This window comes from Triturus cristatus, chromosome 7 (genome assembly GCF_964204655.1).
Source record: "Triturus cristatus chromosome 7, aTriCri1.1, whole genome shotgun sequence".
Taxonomy (NCBI): domain Eukaryota; kingdom Metazoa; phylum Chordata; class Amphibia; order Caudata; family Salamandridae; genus Triturus; species Triturus cristatus.
The window spans coordinates 1,018,995,007-1,019,021,213 of record NC_140590.1 but is presented as its reverse complement, the minus strand read 5'-3'; the positions used below and the strand labels follow the sequence as shown (position 1 = coordinate 1,019,021,213).

General features: G+C 48.2%; 1 protein-coding gene across 1 annotated transcript in view; it reads right to left on the bottom strand.

The window, feature by feature from the left end:
- HSPA4 (heat shock protein family A (Hsp70) member 4) overlaps positions 1-26,207 on the bottom strand; it is a 481,472-nt gene that overhangs the window by 302,820 nt on the left and 152,445 nt on the right. The window contains exons 10-13 of the mRNA XM_085618072.1: positions 24,237-24,343; positions 23,645-23,778; positions 3,120-3,301; positions 2,677-2,766 (exon numbers count right to left, since the gene is read on the bottom strand). Of these exons, the coding sequence (XP_085474198.1) occupies positions 2,677-2,766; positions 3,120-3,301; positions 23,645-23,778; positions 24,237-24,343 (513 nt within the window). The remainder of the gene's footprint in view (positions 1-2,676; positions 2,767-3,119; positions 3,302-23,644; positions 23,779-24,236; positions 24,344-26,207) is intronic.

Here is a 26,207-nt window from a genome sequence, read left to right as displayed (position 1 = left end):
TTGTGTATTTGCAATGCGCCACATGTTTGCAGCCTGGTAGGCGGTGCGTTTACCAGACGCGTCCAGAAGTTTAGATTCCTTGTCTGGTGGTGGGGCATCTCCTGAGGATTGGGAGTTAGCCCGCTTTCTAGCTGTGGAGACAACTAGGGAATCTAGAGGAGCAGGGCCCTTGATGTATGCAGGGTCTGTGGGTGCCGCCTTGTACTTCTTCTCTATTCTAGGGTTTAGTACTCTGGCTCTGACAGGGTCTTTGAATACCTCTGTAGCGTGCTTGGTGACACCCTTAAGCATGGGTAAAATAGCAGTGGAACGATCTTGTAAATCAAATGTATCCAGTAGGAAGTCTTCTTCCACTGGTTCCGTGTGCATGTCCACCCCATGGTAGTGTGCTGCTCTCTGCACTAAATGGTGAAACCCTAAAGAGTCCTCTGGAGGAGACGGCCTTGATGGGTATAGGTCGTCTTGAGGTACATTGGGTACATCAGGGTTATTATAATCCTCCCATGGATCTGGGGTCCCTGGTGGAGTGGGATCCATTGGGGCGTCCCCTGGGTCATTGTCGGGGTCCCCGTCATCCGGATCTGGGGATGGGGCCGGATCGTAGTGAGGTAAAGGTGGAGGGGGTGGTGGTGGGAGGGGGGGTGGCAGTGGGGAGGGTACTCTAAGGGGAGAAGTAGCTGAGTCCCTCTTTTTGGGTGGAGGAGGAGGAGCCGGAGCCTCAAGGCGACGCTTCTTAGTAATCACAGTCAAAAGGCCAGTCTTTGGATCTCTGGACAAAGTCTTTTGTAAAGGGTCTGGTGTAAACAGAGCCAATGGCGCCGAGTCGTCTGTCGGCACCGGCGATTTCGGAACCGGAGGTTTCGATGTTCTGTGTACGCCTTGCTTTTTGGAGGTCTCCGTGTGTTTCGGCGTCGAATGCTGTTTCGGCGCCGGAGCGTCGGTGCCGACCGATTTCTGTTTGTGTTTGGTCGGCGCCGAGTGTCCAGGCTTCGGCACCGGTGGTTTCGGAGTCGAGCTGGATTTTGCAGGCTTCGGTGCAGAGTGGTGTTTATCGGCACCGGGCGTCGGCTGGCTCGATCCCGAGCTGCCGTGAGACTTTGAGTGCTTCGACACCGGGCCCGAAGGTGGGGTGATCGAGGCTTTGGTTTTGGTTTTGCCCAGGCCGGCAGGCGAGGGAGTAACCGGAGTCTCTTTGGTTTTCGGTGCGGGGCTGGGAGGGGGCATTGTACTCACGGCCCGCTGTCCTGGTGTTACGTCCTCCAGGTCGGAGTCGTCGGCCTCGGAAGCGCTGACGATGTCTTCTCCCAGTTCAGTGTGTGTCTGCCCCGAAGCTTCGGCGTCGTCTCCGAAGATGTCCGGTGGAACTGTCGAGGATGAGTGCGCCATGGTGCGTCGAGCCCTTCGATCTCGGATCGTTTTCTTCGATCGAAAAGACTTGCAGGCGGGGCAGTCTCGAGCCTCGTGTTCCGGAGAGAGGCAAAGGTTACACACCTGATGGAGGTCGGTGTGGGGAAATTTAGACCCACATTCTGGGCACTTTTTAAACGGAGTCCTTTCCATCGGCCGGGACCGGAGTCGCGGAGGGCCCGAAGGCCGGTGTCGATGTACGGGATGGAAAAAGTGCCGCTTCGAGAGATGAAGATGATGAAGGAACTCGAAGAATCGAGGATTTTCCGTCGAGGCTGGAACCGTAGAAGTTCGAAGCCGGAGCACGAAGTATCACATCCGAGCCCGATGGCGGAAAAAAACAATCTGAGGATGGAGCCGAAGCCCATGCGCAGTACGGACCGAAGGAGGAGTCACCAAACTCGTGACTTCCAAGCACGGTCCAAGAAGAAAAACAAACTGCAAACATCCGGGCCCAACACCAGATGGCGACCTATGCTAAGTGTACAATCTGCAGCTCATATGCCTCGAACGTATATTTTTACCCCCTTTGTGGTTCTAAAAATAAAACAAGCATATATTTTATATATATAAACCATTGGCTTGGAGTTCAGTTATTGAGTGTGTGAAACCATTTGCTGACTGAGTGTGTACAATAAATGCTTTACACTGCCTCTGGTACTGCCTTACTGCTCGACCATGCTACCACTTTTGAGAGTAAGGTCATACCTAACTTTGGCCTCTATCAGCCTCTGGGGGACTGTGGACTCTGTACACCCTGTACCTATTAGGGAACAGTATATACAGAGCCACTTTCTCACATATGTGGACACCACTATTTTGTACGTGGGAAACTGTACTCTATGTGCGTGATATTCCCTGAGCGCACATGCCAAAGGTTCAGCCACTAAGGTGTATAACGTTGGCGACAAGGGGCACCCCTGCCTAGTGCCCCTGGTGATAGCTATGGGATCAGTGACCAAATTGCCCAGTCGTATGCGCGCTGAAGGGGTGTTGTACAGCACACCAATCAGCTGAATGAAGACCATTCGAATCAGCACCTGTCACAGAAAAGGCCACTCCACTGAATCAAAGGCATTTTCCATATCCAAGAAAACAGCAACATCCTTAGTGTCTTGTTTGATGTGTTGAATGGTGCCAAACACTGTTCGTATATTGTTGTTTTAGAAAATAGTTAATGTTAGCCCACGAGTGAGATGCAAAACTATATCCTAGTCACTGGGCAGTTCATGTCATATAAAGCAAACTTTTAACAAGAAAAATAATTACCTCCATTTCCTCAGAATTACTTGAATTGTCTCCCTGGGAATTCTGTTGGTTTTCCTCCTGTTTCTGTTGCTCTTGATCCACTTGCATCTTCTGCAAATTAGAAAATAATCTAAAAGTCACAGGCAATAAAAGAATATGCTAAATCTCGTATATACCATGAATGAGAAGTTGGCATGTTTATGGTACTGTGCACAAGATACACTGACATTTGTTTGTATACATGCATGATTTATACACCATTGCTGGAATAGTAGAGTCTTGAAAGGAACCATTAAAGTTAATTTTACTTTCCAATACATTGTTTAAAGGATTAAATGCACTCCAAACTATCACAATTTGAATTTAAATTGTGCTTTCGTTGTTGCTTGTCAGGCATGAGTAAAACTGAATTTGATGTGTACTGAACTTAACCACATTGGCATAAATCTAACAAATGTAATTACCTCCTCCTCCTTTGTGGTTACATCCGTGTCCATGGCCTCTTCATTTTCATCAGCTTTCTGAATCTCAACAAGCGATGCACTGGATACACTAAAGATTCCATGCAGATTTACACGAACCTTTACTTTAACTTTTGAACTGGAACTATCTGCCTGTGGGACAACTTTCTGAATCATGAACTGGCCTGGAAAAATCAAACAAAATTAAGCTAGAATAGCACGTAAGTTATCATTTTAACAGTGCAATAGCATCATCACATTTTGCATTTGGGGCAGGTACCTAAATTTAAATGCTTCTCACATGCAGTGTGATGTGTTTGCAAAGATATAAAGTACAGTTCAACGGAATGACAATTCTTTAATAAAGAGAAAAGATGTCAATGATAAGATTGTTTAATGGTACCCACAGATGCAATAAACATTTGGAAAAAAATGATTTAAGTACAATGGATGCTAATCCTTGGCAGGAGAAAGTAGGTAAAGCAAGGGTTTAGGAGACCAACTTAGTTCACAGGACGAAAGTTGCTCAGTAAGGATTACCCATGTGGGTTTGCAATTACACAGGAACATTGGGAGATCAAGGAGATGCAGACTAAGGCATTGAGAGAAGTCAGGGTTACACCCGCTGCGCAGAGGACTTAAGAAATTTAAAGTATCAACAGAAATGGTTCATTTGTAACTATGCAATTAGGCTGGCTGAAATGGGTTCTAGTGCATTTGAGGCTGATGACAAGTCTCCAGACCAAGCAAACAAAGAAAACAAGTTACTTACCTATAACTTTGGCTCTCCAGTATTGGTAACTTTCATAGATTCCCATTGCTTGTATCTTTCCCCGTCGTCTAGATGGGAGTCCCCGGTAATAAAAAATACCATAGAGATAGGTACAAAAGAAAAAAGGCCTAGGCCTCATCTAATTTTGTAGCATATCCACCTCTTTTTGTAAAAGAGACCAAATGAAATAAACTACAAATCAGAAAAGCCTCACCGCATAGAACCTTCCTGAGAGAGCCTCAAAGCCTCAGATTTTCGTAGCCGTGTGTAACAGTACCACAGAATATGCTGAAGGCTGAGCTTTCCCAGGGGAGGAGGGCGGGCGCATGGAAATCTATGAAAGTTATGAAATCTATGAGAGAACCAAAGTTACAGGTAAGTAACTTGTTTCCTTACTCCAGTATTGGAACTTTCATAGATTCCCATTGCTTGTATCAGAATAGCTAGCAGTAAGAATAGGCACATTTTGTGTAATACACTGTTGAAAACCTTGCGAAATGCATAGTCATTAAAATCACAAGATAGCACACAAGTAGCATGAATTACAAAATGTGCTAACAACCAATAAAAGTAAGGAGAGTTAGAAGGGAAAGCTCACCACTTATTGGAAGAGGTTCCTCAAGACTGCTTGTCCCACTGCAGCGTCAATCCGCGTGGAGGAGTCTAAGCAGTAATGCTTCGTGAAAGTATGGGAACTGCTCCAAGTTGCTGCCCTGCAGATGTCTTTAATAGGCACTCCTGCGAAGAGGGCAGTCGAAGAAGAAATGGATCTCGTAGAGTGCGCCCAGACTCTACCTTCCAGGGGCTTCCCGGCCGCTTGGTGACAGTATTGGATCGCGCTGGCAATCCATCGTGCAACCCCCTGCTTTGACAGAGGGAAACCCTCGCGAGGGGCACTGAATGCAACAAAGAGTTGTGTAGATTGTCTGAAGTTCTTGGTGCGCTGGAGATAGAATTTTAGACACCTTTGATTATCCAAAGAGTGAAGAGCCCGTTACGCTGGAGTAGTAGGTCGAGGAAAAAAGGATTTAAGGATGACCGGTTCATTCAGATGAGTCAGAAGGGACCTTTGCGATAAATTTGGGATGAGTCCTCAGAATCAGAGTGTCCTTTTAAACTGCAAGACCGGAGCCTTGATGTAATTCACCCACCCTCCTAGCTGATGTTAGAGCGAGGAGGAGGGCCACTTCCCATGAGAGGAATTTAATGTCCGCCCTATGAATTGGCTCAAAGGGTGGCCTCATGAGTTGAGTAAGGACTAGGTTGAGCTGCCACAGAGGTGGTGGAGGTTTAAAAGGTGGAAAAACCCTAAAAAGTACTTTTAAAAATTGTTTCACAATTCTGGCCGACCAGAGGGAAGGTCCAGAAGAAGTTCTTCTGAATCTAGAGATAGCTGCCAGGTGCACCTTGATAGAAGAATGAGCGAGACCTGACTTAGCCAAAGTCAAAATGTAGGGTAAAATGTGATGAGGAGCAGAGGAATAAGGATGAATGTTCTCCTGTTGGCACCACAAGCAGAAACGCTTCCATTTCAAGCGATCGGTTTTATTCGTAATTGGTGCACAGGCCTGAGCTAGCACCTCAACATTCGTGTGAGATATTTAGGCTTTGAAATTCTCTATGCTCAGGAGCCATGCTGTTAACTGAAGTGATCTCGGATCCGGATGCACCACTTGGCCCTGGGACATCGTCAACAGAGAGGGAATCGGGTGCAGAGGAATTTGATGATCCAGGGAGAGCAAGAAAAGCTTCATAAACCAAAACTGGTGTGGCCACGCCGGAGCCACCAGTATCATCGTGCAAGGCTCCGCTTTGAGCTTCTTGAGAAGCCTTGGAATTAGTGGGATCGGAGGAAAGGCGTAAACAAAGGCACCTGACCAGGCCATCGAAAGCGCATTCCCCAATGATCCCTGATGGTGTTCCCTGCTTGCGTAGAATCGGCATTTCTTGTTCTCTGGGGTGGCAAACAAATCTATGGACGGAGTGCCCCAGAGAGAAAAAACCCGGTCCAGAGTGAGATTGTCCAGTTCCCACTCATGGCTCACCGATTTGAGACTACTTAGAGTACCCGCCATCTTGTTGAGGGCACCTGGAATATGCTCCGCCGAAAGAGATATCTGATGTTGGATACTCCGCTCCCAGAGCTCTTGAGCTTCCTTGGATAGCGGACAAGACCTTGTTCCTCCCTGTTTGTTCACATAGTGCATAGCGGTCGTGTTGTCACTGTGAGAAGTTGGCCTGATGTATGATGTCACTAGTTCTAGTGTACACCTTATATCAGTCCAAACAACCCTTATGGTGATTGGTTGTAAAGTCAACCTTATAGACCAGCTATCCTAGTGGTAGCATGGACAAGAGCAGTCTTAGGCTAAACTCTGAATGGCATGTGAAGCCAGCTGTGATACCATATATAATCCCTTGAATACCAAATGAAAGGACACCACAACAGATATATATATATATAAAATAAAGTGTATTTATTCTAGTCAAACCCTCTGCACTCTTTATGAGATTCGAGGTAAGTACAACACAGTCTTATTTAAGCATACATAAGTCACACAGGTAAGTAATACAGTTAGGCCCTAGGGGCCACGCAAACCATATACTAAGTAAGTGGTATAAGGACCACTGTCACGGAAATAGAATAGGCCTAGGCAATCGCTGGGACTACACTACACTACCAACAGTTAGGAAGTGGGAGGCCCACGGGATTCAGGTGCAGAGTGGAAACACTCACGCGTAATGCGTATAATCGATAGAACTAGTACAGTTTTGAAATAAGCAGTTTAAGGACACTTCTGAAGCAACTAGAGAGTCGAGACTCGGAAACTAGACCCTAGGATAGTCACTACCCTTGTGAGCACCGAAGTACCCAAGTTACCTAGCCCACAGGCTGCGGGTGCATAGGTGTGAACTTGCGTCGGGTTTCGTCGTGGACTTCAATGGATGCCTGAAGGAAAGTTGCTGACAGGCAGTCAGTGCAGAGTGTCCGGTGGATCCCAAGGCCGGGATCAAGAAGAAAGGGTACCTGCAAGCAGAAGGGACAGAGTCAAGGTCACTAGCCAGTGACCACGTGGGACCAGGAAGGAACCAGGCGATGTCGTGAAGATTGCAGGTGAAGAGGTGAAGCTTGTCGCTGCAGCCACGGGTACCAGGAGACGTCGAGGACGACCAGGACCAGGAGGCGAGCTGTCCCACGAAGGCTCTTGCTGTCGGTGGCGTTGAAGTAGAACTAGGACTCACCAAGCCTTGGCAAGCGGAACCCACGAAGAATGGAGGACTTGCTTCTGGTGCAGACCAGGAAGGTCTGGGGTGCTTCTCCTTTGCAAAGAAGCGGGAGCCAGTCTGGAGGAGCCAAACCAGCAGTGAAGATTTTAAGGTGTGTCGTCACAAAGGCCGCTAGCCAACGGGCAAGCATCGGACAGACGCGGCAAGCAGGAAAATGCAGAAGGGCCCCACGCAGGACTCGTGGAGTGTGGGGGGCTGATCTTCGGTGCAGATGGTGCTTGGGGTTGGGGCTTCTCAATCCCCGGTGCACAACTTCGAGGGTACCTCAGAAGCTGCGCTGGAAGATACTCGACACTTGTCCCAGGTAGCCGGTCCCACGTCTCTCGTCGCCTCCACGGATCTCAGCTCGGCTGTGGATGTGGATCAGGGTCGGAGAAGTATGGAAGTCAAGGCTCTGGTCGGGCTCTGCAGTCGGTCCCTCGTAGAACTTCAGCAAAGCAAAGGGTAGTCTCTTGATGGTGCCTGTTTGCGCAGGGTAGCCACTCCTTCGCCACAAGGGAGATTCTTCAGTCTTCTTCTTTCGTCGAATGTCGAAGGTCCAGAGTTTCTGTTCAAGTTGCAGGTTCAGGATAATCTAATCTTCTGGGGCCCAGCTACCACTCTTATACTAATCTGGGGGGCTGGGTTGCCTGCTAGGTCACGCCTTATGGGTGGGACCTGGGAGGGGGGTGGTTACACCCCCTTCCCTTTGTCCAGTTTCGCGCCAGGACTGGGGCTGGTGTGCCCCAGCACCGGTTTGAACTGGACTATGCATGGGACACCTTGTGTGCCCCAGGCAGTGTCTCGTTTCATTCATCCCTCCCTGCCCCAATACACTAAGGCCTGTCTGGGGTGGTGCTCGCACCTCCCAAGGCAGGAAACTTATAGTCCAAGCCTCCCTTGCCGGGATCACTCTCAGCAGCAGGAGGTCAGACTTGTGTCGTGGCAGCAGCATCCATTTTGTGATGCTGGGCCTCTGGTTAACTTTAACCGGGTAAGCAGGTTACAACATGTCTTCTCCCTCTAGAAGGGAGGGATGATATCCTCATCCCCAGAAATGGGATGGGGGTATTATTCCAAAGTGTTAGACACCTTACAAGACCTGTTTTGATAAAGCCAAACCAGAGTTACCATAACAGTTTAAGATTATAAGGAATGTTAAGAGTATATGGTAGGCTATATCATAGAACAGCTATAAGGACATGGTTCCGAAAGCTGCAGACAGGCTCAGCTCATGCTAGAGCACCATCTCACATGTTACCAAGCACTCTGCCTCCAGGATTGTTAAGGCCTGCCATAGGAGTGGCTGATAGGTACACATGTGTCTATATACAAGATAGGTATAGGAATACTACACCTAAGCAAGGGGTGATTACACGACCTTGCCCCAGCTGAGTGATCAGCCAGTTGTGTCATAATGGAAGGCCAGGCCAGGGGTGGCATAATACATGCTGCAGCCCCTGGTAGGCCTAGGGTACACCTATGCCCTGGGTACCTAAGATACACTGTACAGGGGCCAATAAGGTGATCCTATCCAATTGGGTTATGCACCTACATAGTACTAATTTAGAGAGAGAACAGCAGGGCTGTGGGTCTGATTAGCAGGCCCACAGCCACATCTAAGTCGAAAACCAGTAAAGCAAAAAGTGGGGGTGAACATAGAAAGCAGACCCTACTCTCCTACAGCCCGTACGGACTAGGACGGTGGACCCTCTGATCCGCGGAAGGAAAGCTTGTAAAGCCAGACAAATCGCCCTGAGCTCCAACAGATTGATGTGGAGAATGCGGTGCTTGGTCTGCCAGCGACCGCTCACCTGAAGGTCTTGCAATACCGCTCCCCAGCCTCCTAGCAAGGCGCCTGTTGTAAGAATTAGAGGAGCCGGGGTGACCGAGAAATATTGTCTCTGATCATCCACCAGTAGGCAGTCTCCTTCATAGGCTGAGTTACCCTTATTTTGTCGTCTAAAGAGCCTTCAGCTTGGCACCATTGCAACTCCAGTTCTTGAAGAGGGCGCATTCCCAGCCCGCAATGCAGAATTAAGGGAATGCAGAAGGAGATCGATCCTAGAAGGGATTTGTACAGGCGAAATGAAAGGGATAGTCGTCTTTGGAAACGACTGGCAGAGGCCATCAGATTTGCCTACTGTTCCTCCGATGGAAACACTTTGCAACAAGTCGTATCCAGAATAGCACCTAGGAACTTGGCCGATGTGGACAGGCACAGGACTGACTTTTCCCTGTTGAGCTTAAGTCCCAGACGACTGAAGAGGTGAGTGCAAGTTTTGACTGCCTCCGAAGCTGCTCGGGAAGACGGTGCCTTTATCAACCAGTCGTCCATGTAAGGGAAGACTTGTAGAGTCCGTCTCCTGAGAAACGCTGCGAATGGGGCGAAGACCTTTGTGAACATACACACTGCGGATCTGATTCCGAAAGGCAGTACCTTGAACTGAAAGTGGCTCTTGGCTACTGTAAATCATAAAAACTTCCTGTGGGCCAGGTGAATGGGAACATGGAAGTATGCGTCCTCGAGATCCAGGGTGGCCATGTAATCTCCTGGATTGAGGAGACGCAAAATGTCCAGTAGGGATACCATCCGAAAAAAGAGCTTTATGAGATAGGTGTTGAGCTCCCTCAGATCTAAAATTGGGCACAATTTGTCTACGGTCTTTTGAACAAGGAAGAACCGGGAATAGAATCCCTTGCCCCGTTGGGATAGGGGCACCGGCTCTATAGCTCCCCTGAGGAGGAGTTGGTGAGCCTCCAGACGTAGAAGGTCTAGATGTTTGGATTCGGTGGCGCGAGGTGCTCTGGATGGTGGATGGTGTTGAAACTCCAGTGTATAGCCTGACAAGACGATATTTAGAACCCACCGGTCTGATGTTATACGTTGCCAGTTGTGGAAGTGTTGAGTTATCCTGCCCCCACTGGTGTAACAGGGGACGAAGGAACAGTACGAAAAGCCTGGTAGCTGCTATTGGCGCTTAGAGGAATATCTCCCATGGCGTCCCTGTCGTCCTCTAGCTGATGGTCGAGAGAAAGACGATGATTGGTTCTGACGCTGCGAATATTGTGGCCTGTAAGACTGCAAAGGCTGCGAGTAGGAGGAATAACGCTGTTGGTATCCGCCTCTGTATGAAGAGAAACCCTTTCCTCTCGCACCACGGAAAGGAACCTTGTGGTATTGCAAAGTCAGCAGTCTCCGTGTCCTTCATTATGTCCTGCAGAGCATGGTCAATGTGCTTACCAAATAGCATCTCACCATCTAACGGAAGATCCAGGATTTTGTTTTGGACCTCCGGACGAAAACAAGTGCCCCGAAGCCAGCCTGGTCATTAAAGAACTGCCGCTCCTGTGAGAGCGGAAAGCCGTAGTAGCAATGTCCATTGCGCAATCTATTATCTCAGAGGATGAACGTTCCCCCTCCAGCAAGATCTTTTTGCCTCCGTTTTTGCTTCCTCGGGTAGCTGGCCCAAATACGGGGAGAGATCGCACCACATCTGGCGATCATATCATCCCAGAATAGCCAAAGCATTGGCCGCCCTGACCAGGAGGCTGGACATGGAAGAAAACCTCTTGCCGATATTATCTAGTCCCCTTTCCTCCTTATCAGGTGGCGTGGTAAGAGGTGCCGCCGGATTTTTAGATTTTCTTTGGGCCGCCTGCGAGATTACAGAGTCAGGCTTCGGCTGACTGACCAGACAAGCGGGACTGTCTTCCGGAGCTTTGCATTTCTTCTCTAGACACGGAAGAACCAGCCTGACCGTTGCCGGCAACTTCATGACCTTTATTCCCTCATCCCAGACATGGCGCACTATAGGAATAGAGCGAACAGACGTCTTAAAAGGTTCTTTGAAGTCGTAGAGAAAACATTCCGACTGAACCAATGGAATTGGTAAATCAAAAATTTAGATGCCCTCTCCATTTAATTGTGGAAACCTCCGATATCAGCTGGATCAGGAATAGGAGAAGCGGGATCCGGAATAATGTAATCATCCCATTCCGGAACTGGGATTGACACAGTGCCATGGTCATCATCCGATGAGTCGTCTTGAACAGTAACTACATTCTGTCGCGGTTCAGATAGCTCCAGAACCGGAGGTTGAGGGAGCTGAGGCGGAACTGGAGAAGCCGGATAAGCTGGAGGCTGAGTTGGAAGCATGTGATCTGTCTCTTGGCCATAGGACTGAGACGGGAATAGTCTTCTATAATCCGACAGCATGAATTGGAGGTCTGGAATGAGTGAAGATGGTACACAGACCATGTCCGGCTGATACTGATCCTGAGACCTAGATTGCGGCACATATTGCCGTTGATGTTGCTCCATATAATAGTCATCAGAGTCCAAGTCCTGATGTTTCACATGCAGTTGTGATGGACTATCTGCAACCCCATAAGGACTGTCATCATCCTCAGAAAGCTCCTCTTCCAAAAGGAGTGCTGGAGGCAGAGGTGTTACTTTCCTCGGGGAAGTCATTTCCAGGGTAATGCAGAGCCTTCTTATAGAAATGGATAAATTTTGTATCGTCGACAAGGACGTCGACGGAGCCACCGGCGACGAGTGGATCGTAGACGACAAAAGGCCCACCGTTGACTGGACCGTCGCCGAGCCTGTTGTCGATATGAAGCTGTCGATGTCGTAGTCGACACCATCGTCGACATGGAAGTAGTCATCATAGGCGACGACGACACAATCAAGGGTACCTTTGTCTGTGGCGTCGCCAAAGTAGTCGTCGACGTACACACTTGCGACAACGGAACTCCTGTCGACGAGCCCGTAGACGGAGCTGAAATCGACGCCGATTGAATCTTTAAAGCTGTCAACGGAGCGGATGTCGCCGTCGACGAACACATTTTCTTCTCAGCCTTTACTTCAGGTGGAACAGAAGAACAAGTTACTTACCTTCGGTAACGCTTTTTCTGGTGGATACAGTATCTGCCTGTGGATTCCTCACCTTGTGAATATCCCCTGCGCCAGCAACATTCGGAAACTTTTGTAGCAGTCCACGCCGATGTGGTCGAAGACGACGTCACAGAGACACGGCTCCGCTCGCGACTCCGCTGACGTCACCGGCTCCATAAGAAGACCCCATCGGCGTGATGACGTCAGTTCTGCCCCTTTTTTTCCGTGCCTTCGAGGCACACGGACGGACTGACAGCAATATGTACATAAACAGTATACACAGTACACAATATGCATATCAACACACACAGTGTGGAGAAGAAACACCAAAGCACTAGAAATAACATAATGCCCTTGACAGTCAAACACATTTGAAACCATCAATGAATTACAGTCATAGAACCACTGGTATAGAAGGATGGACAAGGGGGAGGCGGGTGGGTCAGTGAGGAATCCACAGGCAGATACTGTATCCACCAGAAAAAGCGTTACCGAAGGTAAGTAACTTGTTCTTCTGATGGATACATCTGCCAGTGGATTCCTCACCTTGTGAATAGATTCCACAGCAGTACCCACTCCCGGAGGAGGGTGTCCATCCCCCTATACCAGAAAATCCTGAAGGACGGAACGAGCAAAATGTCCGTCCCTCCTCACCTCGGTGTCCAAACAATGTTTTGCGAAGGTGTGTAGGGAGGCCCAAGTTGCTGCCCTACAAATGTCCTCCACAGGAACACCCCTAGATAAAGCAGACGTAGAAGACTTTGCCCTGGTAGAATGAGCCCTCAAACCCTCCGGAGGCTCCTTACCAGCTAGGGAATAGCATATCTTGATGCATAGTACAATCCATCTGGAAAGGGTGCGCTTGTGCACCGCACGACCCTTCCTGCAGCCAGCAAAGCCCACAAAGAGCTGGTCATCAATCCTGTAGTCTTTTGTCCTGTCCAGGTAGAAGCTCACCGCCCTCTTAGGGTCCAAGCGGTGAAGTCTCTCCTCCTCCTTGGAAGGGTGAGGGGGAGGATAAAAGGAAGGAAGGGTAATGGATTGCCCCAGATGGAAGGGAGTTACCACTTTAGGCAAAAACGCAGCCCTGGTCCGGAGCACCATTCGTTCAGCATGCACAGTCAAGAACGAGGGTTTTGAACTAAGAGCTTGAAGCTCACTTACCCTCCTTGCCGAGGTGATTGCAACGAGGAAAACCGCTTTAAAAGACAGTCTCAAGGGACACTTATGTAAAGGCTCGAAGGGAGAACCCATAAGATAAGTCAGTACAAGGTTTAAGTCCCATTGAGGTACAATAAAGGGAGTAGGAGGAAATTTATTTGAGAGACCCTTGAGAAACCTGAGAACAATAGTTGATTTAAACAAGGACGGCTGATCCGGCAGGCATAGGAAAGCCGACAAAGCCGATAAATATCCTTTAACTGTAGCCACAGCAAAGCCTTGCTGAGCAAGAGAAAGGGCAAACTACAAAAAGTTAGACAATCGAGCCTTCAAGGGATCAATTGACCTCTCTCCACACCAGAGAACGAATTTAGACCATCTATAGGAATATATAGATTTGGTGGAGTGTCGCCTGGCCGATAAAATAACATCCACCACATCCGGCGGGAGAGAGAAGGAATTCAGGTTGCCCCGTTCAATCTCCAGGCATGAAGGTGTAAGCTCTGGAGGTGGGGGTGTAGAACCTGCCCCTCCGACTGCGAGAGGAGGTCTGCCCTCAGAGGGAGACGGAGCGGAGGGCACGAGGAGAGGTGGAGAAGATCTGTGTACCACACCCTTCTTGGCCAATCCGGGGCGATCAATATAACTTGGGCCCGGTCTTGGCGAACCTTCCTCAGAACCCGAGGAATAAAGGGTATGGGAGGAAACGCGTAAAGGAGTCGTGAGCCCCAACTCAACTGAAACGCGTCCCCTAACGCTCCCTGCAACGGATACCGGAGACTGCAGAATGACGGGCAGTGAGCATTCTCGTGAGTGGCAAACAGGTCCACCCGAGGAGTTCCCCACATCCGAAAGACGCGACGAACTACCTCTGGATGAAGCCTCCACTCGTAGTCGGCGGAGACCTGCCGACTGAGACTGTCCGCACGCACGTTCAGCACCCCGGCCAGATGATTTGCCATTAGACAAATCTGATGGTCCTGAGCCCAGCACCATAGACGCAGGGCCTCTCTGCAGAGACAAAGAGACCCCACTCCTCCCTGTTTGTTTATATACCACATCGCGGTAGTGTTGTCCGTCAGGACTTGAACAGACTGACCGCGAAGGGAAGGGAGGAAGGCCTTGAGCGCCAAACGAATCGCCCGTAATTCCAGAAGGTTGATGTGCAGCAACCTTTCTTCTGGAGACCAAAGGCCCTTGATCTCCAGATCCCCCAGATGAGCACCCCACCCTAGAGTGGATGCATCCGTAATCACTGTGGTCACCGATGGAGACAGATGAAAGGGCTTTCCTTGAGACAGATTGCCCTCCACGCTCCACCAAGACAGATCCGCTGCTGCTTCTCTGGAGATCCTCACAGACTCCCTGAGATCTCCCTTGTGCTGATACCACTGCTTGCGGAGGCACCACTGGAGCGCCCTCATGTGCCAGCGTGCATGGTTGACCAACAGAATGCAGGAGGCGAACAGACCGAGCAGGCGAAGGACCTTCAGAACTGGAACGATCGCTCCGTTGAAAAATAAAGGAATCATCTCCTGAATGTCGAGAATCCTTTGAGGAGGAGGGAATGCCCGACACACAGTAGTGTCCAGTACCGCACCTATGAACAGGTTGCGCTGAGAGGGCACCAGGTGAGATTTGGGCACATTGATCGAAAAGCCCAATTTATACAACAGCCGAGTTGAAACCTGCAAATGGCACAGCACCCTCTCCGACGACTCCGCCTTGATCAGCCAGTCGTCTAAATAAGGGAAAACCGAAATTCCCGACCTTCTGAGATGGGCTGCCACCACCGCCATCACCTTTGTGAAGACTCGAGGTGCCGAAGTAAGACCAAACGGGAGGACCGCAAACTGATAATGTTGCGACCCTACCGTAAACCGGGAGGTACTTCCTGTGCGACTTCAGGATGGGGATGTGAAAATACACATCCTGCAAGTCGAGCGACACCATCCAATCCTCCCGATTCAGCGCCTGAAGAACCTGCGCAAGGGTGAGCATCTTGAACTTTTCCTGTTTCAGGTAAAAGTTCAGGATTCTGAGGTCCAATAACGGACGCAATCTGCCGTCCTTTTTCGGAATCAGAAAATACCGGGAGTAGCATCCCTGACCCCTCTCCTGCTCCGGAACCACCTCTATCGCACCTTTCTGAAACAACTTCTGGACTTCCTCCTGCAGGAGAAGACGGTGGTCCTCCGAGCAAGATCCTTGGCAAGGAGGGTAATTTGGAGGGAATTCCCGAAAGGGAAGGGCGTACCCATTTTCTACAAGATCCAGAACCCAGAGATCTGTAGTTACAGATTCCCAATCTTGTAGAAAATGGGTAAGCCGGCCCCCCACAGGACCAGCATGATCCGGAATGTCGAATCTAGGGCTGTTTTGCGGTGGTGGGAGGGGCTGAGGAAGAGGAAGAGGAGGAGGAGAGTTGACAGCCACGTGAGCGACCTCTAAGTCTTCCTCTATATCCCTTGGAGCCTTGCTGCTGTTGCTGCTGCTGCTGGGTTGGCCTATAAGAACAAAAACTCGCCCTTCCAAATCCTCTGTACCTCTTGAAAGTACCTCTCGGCTGGGATTGAAGGCCCAACGACCTAGCCGTAGCCTTACTCTTGAATAACCTGGCGAGCAGCCGCCTGGGCATCCGATAGAACTTCATTGAAGCCTCCTCTATCCTCCTCTGACAGTTTTGGCGCCAACTTAGCCGAGTCCATAAGTGCATGGATATAGCACCCCAACAGACAAGTCGCATTTGAAGATTTTAATGCCATACTGGCTGATGAAGACCTTCTTGGCCGATTGGTCCACCTTTTTTGCCTCCCTGTCCCCTGGGACTTGAGGAAAAGCCCCTTTCGACCGTCCAGAACAAGCCGCCTGAACTACTAGGCTTTCAGGTGAAGGGTGTGAAGATAAAAATTCAGGATCCCCTGGAGCCACCCTATACCTTCTTGCGACTACCTTGGAGACTGCAGGAGCTGAGAAAGGCTTGCGCCATACATCCAGGACAGGTTCCAAAATTGCTTTGTGTAAAGGCAACAGAGGCTCTGAGACCGCAGTTGGAGAATGCAACACCTCAGTTAAAATATTGGACTTGAATTCGGTGGATGGCAATTGAAGGTCCAACAACTCCGCAGCCTTTCTAATTACTGCATGATAGGGTGCTGCGTCTTTAGAGGGTTCGTCCGATGGTGGAGTGATCTCCCACTCCGGAGACAAATCCAGACCACTTGCCTCCTTCAATTCGTCGAACACCTCATCGGATTCGACCAATTCCCCCTCCTCAGCCTCTTCCATCAGAAAGCGTCTCTCCTCTAGCACTCTCTGCGCCTCCCTTCTCGAACGGATCCGCACCGGAGGCGTCGGCGGCGCAGTGTTCGAATCCGACGGCGCCGAACGCGGATCAGCTGGAGCAGCCGGCGTCGAACGAAGTCGAGTCGGCGCCGGCGAAGAGGGAAGCGGCGTCGATGTTTTCGGCGCCGGCAGCTGCCAAGACGGCGTCGCTGGGAAGAACGGCATAAACTGTGCTTGAGGGTAAACCTGCGGCACTCCCAGATTGAAAGCCATCGGACCCATAGGTGCACCAGAGGTATACATGGCCCGTGAGAACACCCCATACATTGCATTGAGATAATACGGGGGGTCCTGACCTGGAGTAGGGAAAGCAGGATACTGGTCAGGTAGCACCGGACTCGGGCCTATCGGCGCCGACGGTAGAGCAAGCGGCGTCACAGACTAACCCGGAGCCTGACGATCCTCATCCTGGGCCAGAGACGGAGCCGGAGGACTTGCAGGATCTGGAGATGGAACCGGCGCTGGAGATGACACCGGCACCGGGGATTCAGCCGGAGCCGGCGAAGGCACCAGAGAAGATGGAACCGGAGGCGAAGTCGGGACAGGAGAGGGAGACACTGACTCTCTCCGACGTCGAGCTGGCGATTGCGACTTGGACGTCGAAGCTTTATGATGCGACGAATGCCTCCTCTTTTTCTTATGCTTCTTGCTCTTTGAAGCATGTCCCGAAGTGGACTTGGAAGCCGACCTCGACCTGGATCTTCTTCTTCCTCTTTTCTCCTTCTTCATCCGGGCGATAAAGAGCTTTGCTTCTCTCTCCTTAAGAGCCTTCGAGCTCATTTTCCTGCAACTTGAACAACCTCCCACATCATGGTCCGAGGACAAACACCAAACGCAATCGTCGTGCGGGTCGGTGATGGACATGTGCTTGCCACATTCTCGGCAAGGCTTAAACCCAGACTTCCTTGTCGACATTTTTAGAAGATAGACAGAGAAATCCAGAAAACATACAAAGTAACCAGAACAGCTACCAGTAACGATTCCCGAAATCCATTGGCGTCGTCGGCGCGGAAAAAAGGGAACTGACGTCATCACGCCGATGGGGTCTTCTTATGGAGCCGGTGACGTCAGCGGAGTCGCGAGCGGAGCCGTGTCTCTCGGACGTCGTCTTCGACCACATCGGCGTGGACTGCTACAAAAGTTTCCGAATGTTGCTGGCGCAGGGGATATTCACAAGGTGAGGAATCCACTGGCAGATATATCCATCAGAAGCTGGTTTTCTTGAACAACTTCTGTTTCTCAGAGGGTGGGGAAGTAACAGAAGACCCATGGCTCGTCTTCTTACCCAAAACCACCTCAGTAACCAGTCCTTCCCTCTCCTTTACACCTCGGCGAGGAGATTTGACGGGACTGTGCCTGTCCGACCTATCAGAGGTCTTTTGCAAGGCTTTGGCAGGGGGGTCAGAAGAAGTTGAAGGTGAGGACCTACCCCTTTTTTGAGATCTCCTGGAGGATGTTGCAGAGGCGCCATCATCACTGTCACTTGACACAGGATCCTTCCGTGACTTTAATTTCTGTAACCAGGTGAGCAGACATCCCTCATGGTCCCGGCAAGGTTTTAGTAGAGAAGGTCCTGCAGATCTTGCAGTCAGTAGGCTGGTGGTCAGGATACAAACAAATACAGTATTTATGTTTATCCTCCACATAAAGCCTCTTCTTGGCGCAGGTAGCACAAGCCTTGAACAGAGCTTTATTTTCTTTATCCGACATAATGAAGATTTGAAGAGTAGAAATACAAAAAAGTTGAAGAAAACTGAGCAGAGCTCAGTGGAGACTCCCTTGCACAACGTGCGGTAGAAAATCTGAGGCTCTCTCAGGAAGGTTCTATGGGGTGAGGCTGTTCTGATTGGTAGTTCATTTCATTTGGTCTCTTTTACAAAAAGAGGTGGATATGCTACAAAATGAGATGAGGCCTAGGCCTTTTCTCTTCTTTTGTACCTATCTCTATGGTATTTTTTATTACCGGGGACTCCTCTCGAAGACGGGGAATGATACAAGCAATGGGAATCTATGTAAGTTCCAATACTGGAGTAATCGGAGATCTCAGCATGAAAACCATGTTAGTCTTGATGTGATAATCTAGGAGAACCAAATGACTATTCTTAAAGTATAATTATGCCCCTTGAAAGTTGATAACCTCAGCATGACTAGTTGTGGAAAGCTAATCAATACTACATACAAAAAAGAAAGATCACCCTCTAAGAGCTCAGATCAAGATCCTTGAAAATTAAAGTAAGCTAATGTCTTGACTGCTTTTAGAACTCTGGCTTTTCAAATGCCATTGCAAGTGAAGTAAGCCTGGGCAAAGCACTACGCTACGCTCGCGTAGTTTGCGAAGTTCGCGCTACTTCGCGAACTGCACGTAGCAACGTCAAGTTGGCGACCGCAAGCAAGCAAAATGACATCCCGGCAAGACTTTTTCCTTGTTCGCGATCAGCAACATCAAGTTGGCGATCGCAAGCATGGAAAAAAAACCTCCCGGCGAGATTCCCAACGCGAGGAGGTCAGGTTTCTCATTGCGAGTGGTCGTGTATGCTCGCGACCGCTCGCGATGAGAAACTACCAGTTCGCGTTGAGAAAGCTGCCGCTCGAGTAAAAATCTACTCAAGCAGCAGACAACTACAGCTCGCACTGTGCAAGATGCCATTTTCAATGATTGCACAGTGCCGGTTGCTTGTCCGCACTGTGCAATCATTGAAAACGACATCTGGCACAGTGCGAACAAGGTACTACGCAGTTCGCGAAGTGCTACACGTAGCTCGCGTAGTGCGAACTGCACTTTGCGTAGCTTCGCGAAGTGCACTTCGCGAACTACGCCCAGGGTTAAAGTGAAGACCACTTTAAGTTGCGACTAACGAATATATTTGGACAGGAGTAGGAATATGGATTCCTACACCATGTGTAGCGGTACGGTCAAACCGAAGAAACTACTCTATAGTTAAAAATCGCAACACTTCTGACCTAGCATACTGGAAATACTAACCTTATACAAACAGGCATCTGTTCTTCGGGTGGATTGGCACAAGTCACTACTGGTAAATATTTGCTGCGATCAGAGCACTGTAAACTGAAAAACATCGATCCCAGTTCAGAAACTGAGCTTTCAATACCTTTGTTTTTACATCTCTTGGAACCCCAACCACGCATGGAGTCTCAACCTTTCACTACTGACTGCCAAAAGTAAAACTTCTATAGACGGGATCAGCTCCCATTCAACGTACTGGGGAGAGCGGCTCTCTTCAAGATAATCCTCTCTAGATGATATACCCTCCGAATTCGCCATTCTTAATTACTTGTTTCAGAAACATAATGCCCTGCAACTTCTTATGGGCGACAGATCACCTCGTATAGCACTCAACAAGTGCAGGCAATCGGTATATGATGTAGACTGGGAATGGCAAACGTTAAAACTTTACTACTGGGCATCCAAATTTATGGTAATTAAACGACTGGCTGACCAGATGATGGGACGACCCTGCAAACCGACTGGAACTCTCACATTTAGGTATGGATGCCATCATCGGACTGCTCTATGGCAACCTCAACCCCATGTCTCCCAGAAATTACCACAGTGATCATTAAGGTGTGCCCGGCTTCCCTATGTTTTACAGGTTGCTATAAGACACTAGCAAAGCTTACTCCATTGTGGGAGAGGAAGAGGCTAAACCACACAGCTCACCTAGATGGATTTAAGAGCTGGGATAAAATTGGTCTCACAACCTTAAGCAATGCCTGGCTAAAGGGGCATCTGTGCACTTTTCAACATCTACAACTGCAGTTTTCACTAACCTGCGCACAGTTTCACAAATACCTACAACTCTGCCATGCCATGCACCTGCGACTCTCTACTGACCTGCCTCTCGAAGTTAAACAACTTATGGGCCGCCTCGGCAAAGGTGCACTATCCCACATATTAGATATTTGTGATCAATGACGCCAAAATATTTCTAGCCCTCAAACAGAAATGGGAGGAAAGGGTGGACCCCCTGAATGACGTGTGTTGGCAAGATGCCCATAAAGTCTTGAGAAATAGCTAGTTCAACTATGCGGCTGATCCCGCTACACTACCTACACACAACTTATTTTACACCCAAGCACCCCAGGAAAACTTCCCAACCCACCGGTTTTCGCTACACTCGAACATTTTTTTTCCAGGTATGCAGGAGTGAGAAAGTTATGAAGAGTTGGTTCCAGTAGACCAGATACCAAGGGAAGCAGAGGTCTAGTGGGCAACCTGTGATGGAGGGTTTCAAAGATGACTGATGCCGAAGGAGTCAGACATCCACTCAATGTTTAGTTTTGCAGCCCCCCTACATAGGACCTCGTTGAATGTAATGTCGTCCTCCACTGGTGACACTCTGGCAGGAGGAGTGGCAAAGTAAGGGAATAGTCTTCCACCGAGGATCTGGATGTGATTGTAGACCATGATTGAAACCGGTGTCTACGCTCTAGAGTCCTTGAGGAATGGGAGTGTCGGGCTCTAATCGGAGAGCGCCTGAGAGGTGTTCGATAGTGATGTTTCCTTGAAGATGGAGATTGTTGCCTTGGAGATCCCCATGGAAACCTTGTGGCTGCTGTCGGTGGACGCATCCCTCTACCGGATGTTCGAGAGGGGAAATATATTTGGGAGTAGTCTGAACATGGACTGCGCCTTGGCACTCTCCACTCTTTCACACTACTCAGCCATCTCTGGGAGAGGTTTATCGGAGGTGTCTGCTGCTCTCGAGCCAGGGATCCCTCCGGCATGATGTGCACAATTCTCAGGCCCGGAGAGGATTATGCACTCCTCGACGACGAGTGTCTCGACGTTAGTTCTAGAGACAGCATCACTTACATTTCTCTAGACATCAAAGGATCTCGACATCGGTACAGGTGAACGAGCCAATCTGTCTCTTTGCCAGTGGAGACTTGTGAGGACAGTGGCCAAGACGTCGATCTATTCAACGTCGATTGTTTTCTCCCCGACATCTGCGAAGGTGAAGCAGAGCGTCCTCGTGCAGTGTGTCCATGACTCAGCATCGGTGGTGGCGGCATCTACAACCTCGGTGTCGGCATCTACAACCTCGGTGTCGGCATCTACAACCTCGGTGTCGGCATCTACAACCTCGGTGTCGAGGCGCCGGCACATATCGGTGCTGCCGGAATGGCGGACGTTGAGAGTCTATGGTCCGCTGTCGGAGGTGAACCGGACCTGGACCGTCGACTAGGACCAGTAGACGTAGGTTGGCAAGTGGTTGACACTTTAAGTCTAGACTTCGACTTACTTGACTTTTACGAGCCTGGCGCCGACCGCGTCCTCTGCAATTGCTCTTTCGACGTTGACAACGGCAAAAGTCTTCCTGTCGACGACTTGGAAGCATAGAGATATCTTAGACGCTGATCAGCTCTCCGTCGACAGCAAGCTGACCAAGGTCGTCTTTTTTCACCTCTTTTCCTATGCTCAGACCGCAAGTGAGAGGAGGGCTCTTTAGAAGGCTGTCTGTAACCTTCCAGGCCACTTATGGATCCTTTTCCTTTCTCCTGCATTGCATGCAGCTTCATTCTTTTCCTGTCTCGAAGGGTCCTTCTGGAGAACTGCTGGCTGTAACAACGTTTGTCTGGTCTGTGTGAGGATGGTAAGCACACAATATAGATCGAATGTGGGTGTGATTTAGCCATTTCCTTTCAACACGAAGAACACTTGTTGAACAGGACTGGCATTTCTCACTAGAAAAATATCACAAAAGTCAGAAAAAAGGTTAGAGTAGTACAGTTTGTACTGAAAGACGTCGAGTGAAGTAAAAAAATTCAACTTCAAAATATCAATTAATGACCAAGTCAATAACCAACTAGCTCAATGCTCCAGGATCCTCACAAAAGGAGCAGGAAAAAAGAACTGACGTAACTGTCACCTGTGGGGCATGATGGGAGCCTGGAGGTCCTAAAGTCACAGCACCAGTTTAAAAAAAAAACAAAAAAAAAACATTTATGTGTGTTCTATATACAGCCTTCTAGGCTAATATGTCTGCTTTTACCTTGCCTTTTCCATTGAACATAAAGGTTATGTTCAAACTATTTAAGAATACATTTCTCTGCATCATGGAAATGTTGCATATATATGTTTTACTTTAAATTAAATACAATGCAATATTGGCATATTTTAGCCTAATTTGGTGTTTAGGCTGCAAATATATATATGTGTGTATATATATATATATGCATAGTATATATATTGATCTATGTTTCACAGGACTAGTCCTTAGTTTTGGTTAAACATGTATTAATATATATATATGCATATATTTTTGTATATGCTCCAGGGTCCCGGCACATGGGCGGGCCTATTAAGTGCTTATGACTATTAATGAATATCCCCTGGAAGAGAAGTCTGTTTACCCAGAGGGCGGGACAGCTTAGCATATTAGAAGACTTAGGTGGTCCACTATGCAAACCGATAATGGTTGAAGTGGCCACAGTGGCTGCCAAGAGGGACAATGCCCGCAAATGTAAATACTCCCACCCTCCCACCTTGACAGAGGCAGCTCGGGGTGGATTGGTGTGCCAAAATGGAACACCGATGTATCAAGCAATGAGCTTGCCACAAAAACAGACCAAGATTTAGGTCAAGCAGTGGCTCACTGTGGGATTGACAACAATAGATAACAGGAATGTACCTAAGAGTGTCTGATTGCTACCAATGTATTGAAACAGAAACTAAAGAAAATAAAGATTAGTTTATCTAAAAATAAAATAAAAATCAGAACACTTCCGGCTATGTGCCGCAACCTCCTGTTTCTTTGTTACAGAGCTTCAAGTGAAGCAGGAATCAAAATCACTTCTGAATAGGATAATTTTTCTGACTTTTGACAACTGTAAACAGTCAGTAGTTGTAGCAGATTACAAAGTCCATATCAGGCACAGCAAGAGATATTCATAATTAATATATTCTAATACAAATCCCATGAAGAAGAGGTCCCAGCAAGTTAGCCATGCACTATCAAGAAGCAAGGAGACAGTTAATATTTTAAAAGACATAGCAAGCTTGTATAGGTTTACGTTGTGCCCTCAGCTTAGTAATCCATTTCTCATTCTATTTTTACTTACCTATTGTAGGATCTGGATAAGGCAGCTCTTTGGGAGAGTTATAATATGCTTCTAGTGTGAATGGTTCTTTTCTGTAGAAAGTCAGAACTTTCGAGAATGGAGCTGCGTGATTCTTCGGGAAAACCTCGCAATCACTGTCAAAAAGTAAATAAATTAATATATTATGCAGCATATATGATGTACAGAACTGTCCATTCACATGTTCTTCCAATGCAGACTATACCTCTAATCATAACTGCTGGCTATGGATTGACGGACCTTACTTCAACTTTTAGTATTAGCATTACCAAGAACAAGTATTTATGTACTAGTTATTTGCCAAAAAAAAACATTTATACAGAAATGTTCATTTTTTACTTCCATGTCCTGTTTTGGGGGAAGCAGTAGGAATGCAATTTCAGTGGTGGCAGAGGGGTTCTATTCCCTTCACTAGAATTTTTGCTTCTAAATTAAAATTACAGGCTGTGGGGCAATGTGTCACAAGGTACTCTTTTGTAGTGCATGCCCATCCAAAAACACACAAGTTAAAATTTGGGTGCAATGCAGATACTCTGTACGCAAATTTTACATTTCAGTTTGCTTACATTCTTACCTTAACCCTTCTTCTGCTGGGGAATTCCATTTGAGAGAGATTGGAAACGGGACCAAGTCAGTGATTGAAAACTCCCTCACTTTAAAAGCCGGGGACAAAATAGCGCACTGTAAGGAAACCGTGTAAAATATTTTAAAAGGTTAAAAATTGTCTGAACTAGAGTCCAGCTTTAAACACAAAGTAATACTTTGCATGCATGTATTTGTGTAAAGTAGAAGGTCAAATTTCTAAAAGGCTCACTCCCAAATTGTAATTTAACATTTGCTAACTTGCAAACCATTGCTGGCTGGCTGGCCAGTTACAGGCATGAAAATAACAAAATTACTTCCCTTCAGAGACTTTGATTGTTAGCACAGTTCCAACAGATGCCTTACATAAACCCCTTCCCAAGAGCTAGACTGACGAAAGTCCTATGCTCAGTCACCAGTGCCAAGCGGCCCTGCCCAACAGCTTCCTCTCCCAATGTGCCCAGCTTGTCATCTATCCCTTTCTACACTCTTGGTTACCCTGGTGCATCCCAACACTAATCCATCTGCTCCCAGGGGCTCCTCTCACTCCTGGTCTTCAAATACTGCAAGTCCCTTCACACCATTTCTCCATGCATCTTCCTCACCCCCAAGCTTTGCTCATTCACAGCTCTATAGGACTTGTACCACTCCTCTCGCTGACCAGCTGCTTCAGCAGAGTACTTCTGCCCTGTGGCTCCGCATCCGCAGCTTTCTCTTTCAGAGGTTCCCCAAACCTCCACTCTTCCCTACTAGTCTTTGCCCAGTACTACAGCCCAATGCTTCTGTCCGTGGTTCTGGCCAAGCCTGCTGCAGTCTGCCTTTTATCCTATGCCGGCATTTGCTCTTTCAGAGCTTTCCTAGGCCTCCAGTTGCCCTGCATGTCTGTCCAATGATTATGCCGCACAGATTTGCCACCCTGCAGTCACTTACCTTCTTCCTTACCCTTCCGCACTCCGACACCATGCTCTATTTAAAGTACCTCACTTATCCCTGTCTGAGGTTTGGTCCGGCCGTATCCTGTCGTAATATGCCCTTCATTCTCACCTCCGACCCTCTCTTATCCATGTTTCATCAGAACTTTCTATTGAAGTCACTACTTATTCTCAAGCTCCACCCAAACTCAATCCTGCCCTGTTGCCCAACCCCATTCCTGGTCCAATTCAACCATGATCCCTGATGTTTATGAAGTGAGAGCTGCATTCCCTGCAACATCTGTCTTTCGGAACCAACTAATGACCAATTAATTCCCCTCCCCCTCTCTAATTGACCCTCTTCCACTTAAGTGCTCAAATGATTGGCACTGGGACTCTATAACATTCTCACAGAAATAGACGTCCGGATCCCACTGCATGATTAATATCTGCTGATACACTAGTCTCCAACCTCTTCTGCGGGGGTGTCCTCACGTTAAGGACGTCTGAGGTAAAGGTAGACTGATGTTACTCCCCTGTTTTGACTGATTATGGATCTGTTCCTGACAGACAATGGAAAACCACTATGAATAAGTTACTTAACTGTAATCCTAGTTCTCTTCCAGGGATATACTCAGTCATAAGCACTGAATAACCCCCGCCCATGGGTGGGACCCCGGAGCATATACAATACATATACATTTGTGGGTTTAGAACCACAAGTACATAGTACTATCCAAACATACATATATACATGCATAGACACGGATGTATGACGTTACAACGCACACTTTTACAACGCATGCACTTACAACGCATTTTTTACAACGCATAATCCATTACAACGCATGACATTACAACGCAGGACACTACAACGCATTTTTAAAAAATACCTTTACAACGCATTTCCATTACAACGCATACTACCTTTACAACGCATACCATTACAACGCATAATATTAAATTACATTTAAGGTAAGTATTAGATAGTATAGGGGTAAAAGTTACTTTTCTAATTCCAGGGGGTGCAACAGTAGGGTAAGTGTTGGATA